Below are 13,689 nucleotides of genomic sequence, written 5' to 3'. Positions count from 1 at the left end.
TCATGTTATTAAAAACAGAGCTGAATCAAATATTTGTGAGAGATATTCCACAAAAGGAACATTTTCTGTTTGGTTAAAAATTGTGGATGTAACCCAACTTCCAGGCTGGAAAAGCCTGCTGATGAAAATTAGATAATGTAGCCATATAGTTACATTTTCATATAAAAGGGAGGCCTCCAATTTTATTAAAGATATGATTAGACATAAAAAAAAAAAAACACTGTCACGGATGGCACAGAGACAAGAAGGTTAGATCCAAATGCAGCTTTAATAGAGCAATCCAAAAACGTAGTCCATACAGGCGAGAGTCCAAAATCCAAAAACAGTCCACACAAAACAAGAAAAACAAACAGTGAATCCAGTGACCATAAACGAAACTTCCATAACAAAAGCAGAAACAAACTCAGTATAAATAGACAGACACTAATAACATAATACAAGACAGCTGGGTGCAATGATGTGATAATGAGTCCAGGAAGTGGGTTATGGGAGGCTAAATAGGGCACTCCAACTGGTGATCATGACAGTACACCATCTCTTCTGCTATTGGAAATCACTGCTTTTCTTAATCCAGATGGAAAAATCAAGCTGTTGTCTAGCTGCTAAATTATTTGTTAAATAAATACCCAAATATTTTACAATGTCTGTGACTGGAATACCTTCAGTTAAGTGTCATCACATTTACTGCATGTAGTGGTATTATCACACATTTAAATAATGAATTGAGTGGCTGTGGATCAGACACAGAGAGACCACAAGTGCTCAAGCACCTGCCCTTTTGGTCTCTGAGTAGATGAGTGCCCTTTTTGCAAGACATTTTATTTTATATTTGATTTTTGTCTAAATTTGGCCCATGACATTAATTCTTAATCAATTCTCAGTGTGTTTCGATAACTTATTCTTAATAATTCTGCGAGACCACAAGAGAGCCTCCACTATCCGACACCCCTTGTTAAATCCACCACAGCGCTCTGCAGAACAGACAAGTAGCCCTCCATTAAACTTAATAGCAAGCAAAATAGGTGGTGTTGACATAAAATAGCATCATGCAAGGTCGGAAATGCCCCCAAAATTCAAGATATGATTTGCCCTTTTATTAATTCTTTTATTTTGTGTTTATAACATAATATATTTAGCAATACCACACAATCTATTTTCTTGAATATCAGCACATTTGCAAAATGTGATATTTAAATTTATACAACAGTTCAATAAACAACAAGCTGATTAAATGAATTGACAATTTTTAGATACAACGTTGTCAGTTTTGACTATTTTTGCTCTATTTTGCCAACAAAAAATAGCTCCAAACCCAGCAGAAAGGTTGCATCAACCAGCAACACACAGCAGTGTTTAGTTCTTAAATGAGTCACCGATTATTAATGAATTAGGTGAATCAATGATTCGATGACCCATTCTTAAGTAATTCATAACTTAAAAATGCTGCCTTTGGAGGACACATTCCAAGGTAGGAGCATCAAGGCACGTCCAAATCCAAAGTTAGCTACACTTCCTGTCTCATGAGATGCCTTCATCTGATCGATTTTTGAAGGCAGTATGTGTCTTTCGCTGCCTTTGATATCCCACAATTCTGTGCTTTCCATCGTGTGACAGTTGAGCTAAAAAATAAAGATGGCATTTGAAAGTTGCGGTTGGTGGTCAGTTTGTGTGTTAATGTATGTTTTTGACCATTGTTTTCCACTTTTGATGTCATTTCTAGCAAGAAATTACTATTGTAGTACTTAAATTTTGCTTAGTTATCATCACAGCACGCGCTATTTTGCTGTAGATCATTAAACCTTTATGCTGCCTCAGATGTCTGTCCGAAATCAGTTTCATGAGGTACCTCCAACCCTACGCTGCCTGCAAAGTCATTGCCTGATAGGGCAGCGAGGCAGCCTTAGTCTCAGCCTCAAACGTCACGCCCACAGACCGTTGGATGAATGTCTGATGCATATGGCACACTTAGCTGGAAACACTTCAGGATTTTCAAAGTCGTCATCTGGTTCGTTGAATTCTACAGGATGTCCAGGAGATGTGTGTGTCGCGTTCTTTAAAGGGTTAGCTCACCCAAAAATGAAAATTCAAGCCCATTTGTCCTTCATAACAGAAGTAGCATTTTGTTGTGCCATGTAGCGTTGTCCCGCATCCAGTGTAGCATCACTATCACTGATTATAATGGGTTCTATTGTCTTTGTCCGGACTTGACACAGTGTTACGAAATAGCAGTGCCCAGCTGCATGTTCTCAGTGTTCTGCCTTTGAATTGTTGACCTCAAGCTTAACCTGACATATTCCTGTGCCATGAGCAACAAGGTTCTGGATGCAGTGGTTCATCTGGTACAGTGGAATCACAGATGTAGATGATTGGAAGTTGAAATCCATGGCTTAGTGTGGATGTCAAAACCGTATTGACATATTACTTAACAATTAGTTAATAGTCATGTGCCTCAACAAGTAAAGTCATAACATGATACATTTGCAGATCATTAGCAAAGACAATTTGAAGTTGAAGTACCTGGCTTTAAACCATTGTAGTAATTCACATATTAATTTACACTATTAGTTAATAAAATTTGTTATTAAGGAATTAATACATTATGACAAATTTAGTTAATAACAATTCATATATTACTTAATCTATTAATCAGACTCTTTATTAGTTGCTGATGCAGTAATCATTAATTAATGGTTTAGTTCTTCATGAGTCATACATTAACACATGATTATCTGTACATTAGTTAAGCATGAATTAATGCATATTAGTGCACCCGTATTGTAAAGTGTTACCAAGTTTCTTTTGTTTTCATGATTTTCTGACAAACACACAGTGTCTGTAAGTTTCTTTTCAATTACAAATGGAAATTACATGAAATAAATGTGAGTTTTATTTGAATGCATCCTGAGAGTATTTGGTCCAGAAACAGTATAAATGATATTTAAATGACACCTTATAATAAGACGTTGAAAATACGTTCACAATAACCACATATAAACTAGTTTTTAACCTTGTACAGAGATCCCTTGGATGTCAATATCAGATGTTCAGAAGATGCCATAAAGAGACGTAGGCTAATAAATCAATGAGAATAAATGAAGAGTTTGGTTCCAAAACGCGATAAACGGAGTTTCCGCCAAAATCAGTATTGTATATGGTCGGTATTGAAAAGTAATTTATTAATTTTGCACAAAATGCGACATTCGTTGTGTTATTCTGTCATTTTTTCTCCCTTTCTTTTCAAAACGCGACAAACGCCAATCTCCTTTTTCTGCAGAACGCGATATATATCCGCGCAACCAATCACAGCGCACCATTCCACCCACTGTAAACACTGCTTCAGGAAGCTTCGGAGCATAATGAATCAGCGTGTCGAATCAGCGGTTCGGAGCACCAAAGTCACGTGATTTCAGCAGTTTGGCGGTTTAACACGCGATCCGAATCATGATTTGACACAGAAGATTCATAACACTCCGAAGCTTCCTGAATCAGTGTTTTGAAATCGGCCATCACTAAAGAAGTCGTTATTTTGGGTTTTTTTGGCGCACCAAAAATATTCTCGTCGCTTTATAATATTAATATTGAACCGCTGTACTCATATGAACTGATTTAAATATGTTTTTAGGACATTAATGGATCTTGAGAGAGGAAATGTCATTGCTGGCTATGGAGGCCTCACTGAGCCATAGGATTTCAACAAAAATATCTCGTGTTCCGAAGATTAACGGAGGTCTTACGGGTGTGGAACGGCATGAGGGTAAGTAATAAATGACAGAATTTTCATTTTTGGGTGAACTAACCCTTTAAGCTACTTCTGTAAGGGTACACACATGCTGTACACAAGTCTACACTAAACAACATCATATATGTTGACGCCAAAACAAGGTATTGATATTCGACCTGCAGGCGGCAGTAATGCGCGACATGTGCAAAAGAATGACAATGACGCCACGAAGAAGAAAAGGACGCTGCAGTTATTCTCAATGTCCGTTTGCTTCCTTATGTCCTTATGAAGTGAACAGTCAAAAAATTTTGTTTTAATCTGTTTCGTTTAATTATTGGTATTTCATATTTACTACTGCAAAAGGGACAACAACACAAAGGTAAGTGTATTCTTCTGTGGCTTTTACATGAAGAATAAAGCCGCTGTGACTAACAATTGATATGTACATTCATTGGATTATTATTACCATGAACCTTAGCTGGCCATAGATTGTGAGGATTGCAATATCAAAATCTAGAAAGTATCCGACCTAACGTTAGACTGATTTTAGTTGGCAGTTTGTTGTGATTCGGTTGATCCTCGTATGTTTTCTGTTACTTTGCATTTTCCCATCCATCTTCCAAACAAAGAGTGACACACACTCATACCCATGAGCAAATTGCTGGACATCTTCAATGCACCTGTTCTTCTGTCCTTTATGTCTTTGAATTGTGGGGTAAAACCAGTCTATGGGTAAAACCGGAGCACCTGGAATAAAACCCACATCAACATAGTGAACATGCAAACACCACACAAAAAAAGGCCTCGTTTTTGCAGTTGTTCAGATTTATTTGCGTTGTTATGATTGTTAATCTACGAGAAAACAGTTTCGCCAAAGGAAAGTGAAAATTATTTACAAACTCCAGAAGAATGAAATGGCAAAAAAATCACCTTATTTAAACTAATGTTCAACACATACACTACCTGTCAATTTGAGTAATTTTTAATATTTTATAATGTTTTTGAAAGAAGTCATTTAAGCTAACCAAGCCTGCATTTATTTGATTAAAAATACTGTAAATCAGCAATTTTGAAAAATATTATTACTATTTAAAATAATTTATTCCTGTGATGGCAAAGCTGAATTTTCAGCAGCCCTTACTCCAGTCTTCAGTGTCACATGATCCTTCAGAAATCATTATGTGCTGATTTGGCAGCAATTTGCTCAAGAAACATATTATTATAAAAGTTGGAAACAGTTGTGCTGCTTAATATTTATGTGAAAACTGTGATACAGTACCATTTGAAAAACAAATACAAAAACAAAAAAACACTTATTCAATAAGGATGCATTAAATTGATCAAAAGTGACATTTATAATATTACAAAAGATTTGTATTTCAAATAAATGCTGTTCTTTTGAACTTTGTTCAGCGAAGAATCCTGAAAAAATATATCACTGTTTCCACAAAAATATTAAGCAGCAAAAACATTGATAGTAATAATCCTGAGACCCAAGCACAGACTTTTGTCCACTGTAGTGGACGTTATTTATTAGCGAATATCTCTGACACTGTATGTGTAAGTCTGGATGTCCTGTAAAGACCAGATTCAGGGCTTTTAAAGGAACACTCCACTTTTTTTGAAAATAGGCTAATTTTCCAACTCCCCTAGAGTTAAACAGTTGAGTTTTACCGTTTTCGAATCCATTCAGCCGATCTCCGGTTCTGGCGGTACCACTTTTAGCATAGCTTAGCATAGTTCATTGAATCTGATTAGACCGTTAGCATTGCGCTTAAAAATGACCAAAGAGTTTTGATATTTTTCCTATTTAAAACTTGACTCTTCTGTAGTTACATCGTGTACTAAGACCGGCGGAAAATGAAAAGTTGCGATATTCTAGGCTGATATGGCTAGGAACTATACTCTCATTCCAGCGTAATAATCAAGGAACTTTGCTGCCGTATCATGGCTGCAGCAGTGCAATGATATTACACAGCGTCTCTCACAAACGTCTCCATGGTTGCAAGGCACGTTCCCTGTGCAAGCAGGGGCTCACGAGCGCTGCGTAATATCATTGCACTGCTGCAGCCATGGAACGGCAGCAAAGTTCCTTGATTATTACGCCTGAGTGAGAGTATAGTTCCTAGCCATATCAGCCTAGAAAATCGCAACTTTTTATTTTCCGTCGGTCTTAGTACACGATTTAACTACAGAAGAGTCAAGTTTTAAATAGGAAAAATATCGAAACTCTTTGGTGATTTTTAAGCGCGATGCTAACGGTCTAATCAGATTCAATGAACTATGCTAAGCTATGCTAAAAGTGGTACCGCCAGAACCGGAGATCGTCTGAATGGATTCGAAAACGGTAAAACTCAACTGTTTAACTCTAGGGGAGTTGGAAAATTAGCCTATTTTCAAAAAAAGTGGAGTGTTCCTTTAAGAGATACCAAATGTTTGGAAGTTTCACAATGACAACTTGGTCTTTAAATATGACTGACCTTGATTGAATGATCAAATTTAGCACTCTTCTGGAAAATAATATTTTGTAATTATCATTTAAATCTGAATAATTTTCAAATTGTTTGTCATAAATCAACATCTCAGGAAAATGTTATGTTATGTTATTTCAAATCAGAATATGACTTTCTCTTACGAAACAGGACATCAATTTTTATACATCTACTGTAGTGGACACCAGGGGCCTCATTTATAAAACTTTGTGTAGATTTCATCCTAAAAATATTCCCATCCACGTGACATCCACGGTTAACACCGTCAAAGGTACAAGACATTGGAAAATATTAGATATGGACTATAAATGCAATTTGTGCCACACATTATGTTGATAAAGATAATCCAATATCCTCTTTGTTTTAGAATAAATATATCAAAATATCCATAAAAACAAAATTGTATAAAATACTTCAGATAAAGGTTTTAGAATAGAGATGATTCATTCATTTCCACTGGCCAGATAGTATTTTAATAGTTTTAAACAATTCAAATCAAATTTATGCAGTTTTGCTGATAAGGTGAACATAGCCTATAAACTTCCTAAAAGATATTATTTATAGGCACTTATTTATTGCAGTGTAAATACAATTGTCTGAAACGGCGCGTCACTGACAAAGTATTTTTAAAAGAAAACATGCAAATCTTACCGTTTTCCTCAAATGATATCCTTCAAATGGTAATTATTTGAAGATCCTTCACACGAACAGCTCCTGCAGCTGTGGCTGTGGCTCTACAGTAAGATATTATTGGACCTATTCAAACTGGACAACGGACCGTTCGACCACCGAATCCAGCAGTGTCTTCCATAATATCCAAGTTAAGTGTGTATCACTGATCGTCATTCTCGAAAAAATATTTTGTCATAACATCTGCAGTTTAGTTTAAAGAGGAATTATTGTGCTTCCAGCGCTCCTCGCTGTCATTAAAACAGTGTGTCACTGGAAAAGTGATCGAAAGTAGCACATCTACTATCTCAATTCATATCACTTTTGTCTCCCCTGGGGGGGAGCATCCATTATGATGATATGTTATATACGCACATACCTTTTTATAGCCCATTCATTAAAAAAAATTAGTAAATTCAAAGTATTTGCACCTGGTTAAGAATGCTGATAATGATAATTCAGGTTGATGCAATTTGATTTATTGGGTGATGTAATAGGATAATTTAGAAGTTTTTCATTTTAAATAGTTATTGCTATTTGGGCCAGTTGGTGTCGCCAAAACACATACTCTTCTAAAAGAGTGCGTACGCACGGTCAAGAGCATCCTTACGGTGCGCACTTATTTACGGCAAGTTTATTTTTTATAAATCCCGATATGTGCGTAGAAAAACGCGTACGCATATTTTGTGCGTACGCACCGTTTATACATCAGGCCCCAGGAGTTAAAGCATGTAAATCAGATATTTTGGGAGATACGCAGTAAGTGAATAGGGAAATAAATTATCAATATTACTATGAAATATTAGATATTCTTATGAAAATGTTGCCAATTATTACTCCCATTATTACACTTTTTTTTTCATTACGTTGCTCCAAGAACACGTTAATATGCAAATTAGATACAATATATCAATCCATTGTATAGACTGGGAAAAGCCGCTTTTACACATATATCGCATAAAGTAAAACCGTATATATCAAATCATTCCGTTATATTTTTCATAAGAGAATCATCTTTATACAATGTTTGGTTAAAGAAAATTTTGAATAAAAAAATATCCATTGTTTTTGCCTATACATGTCTATTCATACCTGATGTCCAATGCAGTGGACAATGCATATGAATAAAATATTAATAAAATATTCACATCTGAAGCTTTTTTCAAGATTTTTTTCCCCCCATTTGTTACTTATGCTTCAAGTAATGTAATGACAATAAAAAAAGAACTAAATTCACAAAACTTTTTTTTCCCTGGGTCTCAGGAGGATATGATTATAATTTTATAATTTTAAGAACCGAGCACATATAATAATTGACACCAGATGTGACCCTGGACCACAAAACCAGTCATAAGTCTCATGGGTATATTTGTAGCAATAGCCAACAATACATTGTATGGGTCAAAATTATCGATTTTTCTTTTTTGTCAAAAATCATTAGGATATTAAGTAAAGATCATGTTTCATGAGGATATTTTGTAAATTTCCTACCGTAAATATATTAAAAATTATTTTTGTGAGTGGATATGCATTGCTAAAGACTTCATTTGGACAACTTTAAAGACGATTTTCTCAACATTTTGATTTCTTTGCACCCTCAGATTCCAGATATTCTAAAAGTTATATCTCGAACAAATATTGCCCTATCCTAGCAATACATACAATACATACATCAATGGAAAGCTTATTTAGTCAGCTTTCAGATGATGTATAAATCTGAATTTCAAAAAATGTACCCTTATGACTGGTTTTGCAGTCCAGGGTCACAAATAAGCATATTAGAATGATTTCTGAAGAATCATGTGACACTGATGACTGGAGTAATGGCTGCTAAAAATTGAGATTTGCCATCCCAGGAATACATTTTGAAATATATTAAAATAGAAAATGGTTATTTTAAATTGTAGTAGTATTTCATAATATCATATCATATTTTTATTGTATTTTTGATCAAATAAATGCAGGCTTGGAAGAGGCTTCTTTTCAAAACAGTGATAAAATCATTCTTTTTTTCCCCCTTTGGGTTTTTTTTCAGATGGGGGAGGTGGAGTTGTCCTGCCTGGCTTATGCCAAAATGTACCTACATGCCAGTCAGTTTCCACGCTGCAGTGTGAATGGCCTGCTGTTGTCCTCCAGTTCAGCAGGGGGAGCTCTATGTATCACAGACTGTGTGCCACTGCTCCACTCACACCTGTCTTTGGCTCCAATCACTCAACTTGCTCTTACACAGGTAACTACAGCTTTAATGAATGTTGGCAGTGGAAAGCTAGCACGGCGAGAGAAAAGTGGAGATAAAGTTAAAAAGCATGAAGCTTGCAGTGTCGGAAAGAAAAGTCTGTCAGTCAAGTCTGAAGTAAGACGCAACCCATAAAAATGCACTATGACAACGGCAAACACACATATTTGAGCTTCTTTCCTCTTTTTTTATTGGATAAACAGGGTCTAAAACATTTTGAGCTTGTCCACTTTTGACCACTTCCAGAGGTAGTCAAAAAAGCCTGTTAGACCGGATTGCTTTTGTAGACGCTAATGTGGTCAAATGCATTCGAACAGCCACAAAAGACCGTCTACTGTCTGCCCTACAGACTTAAAGGATTAATTCACTTTAAAATGAAAATTACCCCAAGCTTTACTCACACTCAAGCTGTCCTAGGTGTATATGACTTTCTTCTTTCTGATGAAAACAATCAGAGTTATATTAATAAATATCCTTATGCATCCAAGCTTTATAATGGCAGTGAACGGGACCAACGCGTATAAAGTTCAAGAAGGTGCATCCATCATAAATGTACTCCACATGGCTTCAGGAGGTTAATAAAGGCCTTCTGAAGTGAAGTGAAGCGAAGCGTTTGTGTAAGAAAAATATCCATATTTAACAAGGTATAAAGTAAAATATCTAAAAATAAAAATTAAAAGGTTAGTTCACCCAAAAATGAAAATAATGTCACCCTCATGTCGTTCTACACCCATAAGACCTTTGTTTATCTTCGTTCACAATACAGCATTGTTGGCAGGGCAGCTAGAGCAAATTTTGACGCTTTCTTGACTGTGAGAGTCGTTTGAACTTTCTTCGTAAGTTGAATATGGAAGGCAGTCTGGCAGAAGCTAGATATTTTACTTCATAACTTGTTAAATATGGATAGTTTTCTTACACTAATGCATAACTTTGCTTCAGAAGGCCTTTATTATCCCCCGGAGCCATGTGGAGGTCGTTTATAATGGATGGATGCACTTTCTTGAGCTTCATACTTGTTGTTCATGTTCACTGCCATTATAAAGCTTGGATTGTATAGCTTATTATATAGCTCTGATTGTGTTCATGAGAAAGAAAAAAGTCATATACACCTAGAATGGCTTGAGGGTGAGTAAAGCTTGGGTTAATTTTCATTTTAAAGTGAACTAATCCTTTAATGTGTAAATTATGGGAAGCGTGCTGGCCAGATGGATTTAAACTTTGTTGGATGAAGACCTAAGTTTGGTTTGAAGACAAAAAAATGCACCAAGCACAGTTCTCTCACCATTCCTGATTATTAGCACGCACTTGCAGTGTTTGCTGTGGTCTTGTGGCTGTCAGCAGAGACTAAGGCTGATGCTTTCTGTGGACCACGTGTATAATAAATGTAAACTGCGTGAGCTTATTTAATCCATTAGATCCAAAAAAACTCCAAACTTTTCCTGCCCATAGACCCTCCACTTGAAGAAATCAGGACAGAAGTGGTTAAAAGTGGACAAAAGAGACTGATTAAAACACAAGGTGTAAAAGGCAATGTGTTTGCCTCGTCTACTTGTGATCTGATTGACCAAAACACATCTTAATACCAGGTGTAAACAAGGCCAAGGATGCAGTCTCACTTACTGTTCAAAAATAGTCTGGCTAAAATCAAGTTCAGTCAGTTTGATTAAAACAATAGAATCTGAATCTTTTCTTTCACAGAAAACAAAAAGGGTTTTTTATTATATATTATAAAAACAACACTAAAAAAAGGAATTACAAAAATGAGTACACTTTTAAAAAATAAAAGTTCCAAAAGGGGGTTTCACAGTGATGCCATAGAAGAACCTTTTTTTTCTTAGTGTAAAAAACAGTTTAAAAAAAATCTAAAAAACCTTTTTCCATTATTAAGAACCTTTTGTGCAATGGAAAGGTTCCACAGATGTTAAGGTTCTTCATGGAACCATCGATGCCAGTAAAGAACCTTTTATGATGTATTATTTTCATAAGCTGAAAATGGAGGGGGGGTTAGAGTTTACAACAGCCAATTCTTAATAGAAAGTTATGTATAAATTATGGTTTTGTATATATTAAGCTTATTATTATCTCAATTAATGCTTTAGGTTTAAGTAGATTATTACATGTTCTTCTGAAATATCCAATATAGAAATTTTCCAATATTCCAATATCTTAAAGTTGTTTTCAATTGAAAGACCCCAGTTTGAAAAAACTGAAGAACATTGTAGAATGATCTATATTATAGCACCATTAATAGCATGACACAGTTGTGTTCCTCATTTGTAAGTAACTTTGGATAAAAGGGTTTGCTAAGTAAATAAATGTAAATGTAAAAACATTTATATGCTACTTTAATAGGATTCATGATGATATTTCCTGTTGTAGGTCGATGTTTGGTGTGCACAAACACAGCAAAGGATTGTGGGATATTATCAGGCCAATGCTTGTGTGTCAGACAGCAGGTACTCCTTCATCTTTTCTTATTTCTTGAGTTCCTTATTTTTCACTGCATTTCACTTTCTCTTACTGTGTTTTTCCAGCCCCACACCCTGTGCGTTGAAGATTGCAGAGAAGATCTTTGAGCAGTGTAACAATGCCGTGTTACTTATGGTCATTTCTTTTTGAAATTCACTTATGGAAAATGTCACCTTGTTACAAAAGATACTTGGAAAAGCCCTTTTTTTTAATTGGAATAATGTTTGTTTCAGATTGATGGAGAAAAGATGTTTCCAGGCTGCCGTGTTCCTCCTATTGTGATGTATGAGCGGAAAGATGCCCGCTGGGCGCTCAAAGACAAACACACGTAAGAGAATCACAAAGAATGTGCTGCTTTGTTTTTGATGAGAATGTTGTTGTGCAGCTATTAATGACGTGTTTATTTTATTAGAATAATGCTTCGGCAGTGGGAAGAAACCTGTTCCATAGTTAATCAGCTGTTCAGCTCTGGTGATCAGGCACTATTGGTGGATTTTGACAGCCATTTGGATGACATCACAAAAGATTGGACCAATCAGAAACTCAATGCCAAGATCATGGAGCTGGTCTCCCCAGCCAATGGAAATGTTTAACTATACAGACTAAATCAGCTCATGTCATAGGTTTTTTTTTTCCCTCTGTTGCCTCAAAATTCTGTTTTTAAGATTGTTTGACTCTGTGTATCGTGCTTCATTTTGTCATATTCATGTGATATAAACAACGGTCCCAAATATGCAGAAACATCATTTTCTTTTGTTCATTATGGTTTGGTGCATTGACCCTAAAAATAAACACACACTTACACTGAGGTGGACTCATTATACAACCAGCATATTTCCTTTCTTTTATCATTTAATAATAAGCTATTGTTTTGTTTTTTTATAGATTTATCTTAACAAGTAATTCTGTAATAAAACTAAAATGTTCTTCATGTGTTTTTATTTTTACACATCCAGACTAAACCTGAAAAAAAAGAAAAAAGAAAGAAATGAAAAATGTAGAATAGTCTATATATTCAGATTTAACTAAATGAAGGTGATTGTATTAATGACTGATGACATAAATCAAGTCTCTTTAGATGGGCAAGTGGTTCCGTACAGAAAACTGAGTGCAAATCAAAACGCTCAGAGCAGCATGAGTGCGTGATTTCATTTAAATGTGTCATACAATATGAGAATCTTCTGGTGTGTTTGGAGCTTTTATTTGCTGTTCTTTTTCCTTAGCAGCACTGCTGATGTTTGCATTTTTAAACCTGTATGATTTTCTTCTGTGGAACATAAAAAAAAATATTTTGAGACTTGTCTCAGTGTTTTTGTCCATACATTGAAAGCGAACTTGTGCTATATTCCAGGATGAAGATATCAAGATTCATCAGGCTCAAATTCATTTAAAGTCTTTGGGATGCAAGTGGACTTGGCAAAGTGCTCAACTCTTGCATGTCACGAATGTCACTAGGTATCTTGACCAAAAAATGATGTACCTCTTGATGGAAATAACATCACAAAATTTATTTCCATCAAGAGGTGCATCAAAATTTAGTCAAGATGTTGTAAAGACCTGCAAAATTTGAGACTGATGAATCTTGACCTTGTCATCCTGGAAAATGGCCATGATGTGTCTTCCTCCGTGGTGGTTGATTATGATTTCACTTTTTTTAAACTTTAGTTAAAATGTTTAATGTTGCTGTTAGAGCATAAACAACATTTGCAATGTTATGACGCTCAAAATTCAATGCAAAGGGAAATATTCTCTTTTAAAGAATTCGCTGTTTAAATACTACAACAAGCTTCTTCTTGGGTTAGTGACATCACTAAAACTAAAATTTTCATAAACTCTGCCCCTGACAACGCGCAACAAAGGGGGCGAGGCTGTGTTAGTAGAGTGTTGTTACCATGCGGGCATTTTATGCCGGACTCTTCACAAACGAGGGTCAGTTCAATGCTGGATTTGCACAAAATATTAACATAATGGCACATTCTAGAGTATGAGTTGAATCAACTCCACAGCACCTATCCACTAACCATTCAGAAACGTCAGAAGCGTTTTAAAAGCTTAAAACTTCTTCCTGAGTCTCTCTATCAGTGTCCGACTCCAGTTTGAAC

At 35.6% G+C, this 13,689-nt stretch overlaps 1 protein-coding gene across 1 annotated transcript; it reads left to right on the top strand.

Moving 5' to 3' along the window:
- The first annotated feature begins 3,940 nt into the window (after nt 1-3,940).
- Nucleotides 3,941-12,881, top strand: emc9 (ER membrane protein complex subunit 9). The gene is made up of 6 exons (XM_067369516.1): nt 3,941-4,100; nt 8,918-9,112; nt 11,498-11,574; nt 11,653-11,722; nt 11,821-11,915; nt 12,000-12,881. Exons 2-6 carry the CDS (start codon nt 8,918-8,920, stop codon nt 12,178-12,180), a joined length of 618 nt encoding a protein of 205 aa, XP_067225617.1. The 5' UTR covers nt 3,941-4,100; the 3' UTR covers nt 12,181-12,881.
- Nucleotides 12,882-13,689: the final 808 nt, after the last annotated feature.

The sequence above is a fragment of the Chanodichthys erythropterus genome, chromosome 19 (genome assembly GCF_024489055.1).
Source record: "Chanodichthys erythropterus isolate Z2021 chromosome 19, ASM2448905v1, whole genome shotgun sequence".
Lineage (NCBI taxonomy): Eukaryota > Metazoa > Chordata > Actinopteri > Cypriniformes > Xenocyprididae > Chanodichthys > Chanodichthys erythropterus.
This window is presented reverse-complemented; position numbering and strand designations above follow the sequence as displayed.

What these genes read in the sequence shown, in the direction of transcription:
- emc9 (XM_067369516.1), top strand. Translation starts at nt 8,918, where the DNA reads ATGGGGGAGGTGGAGTTGTCCTGCCTGGCTTATGCCAAAATGTACCTA. An exon ending in CTCAACTTGCTCTTACACAG is followed by an intron (nt 9,113 to 11,497) that starts GTAACTACAGCT and finishes TTCCTGTTGTAG; the next exon opens with GTCGATGTTTGGTGTGCACA. An exon ending in ACAATGCCGTGTTACTTATG is followed by an intron (nt 11,723 to 11,820) that starts GTCATTTCTTTT and finishes TGTTTGTTTCAG; the next exon opens with ATTGATGGAGAAAAGATGTT.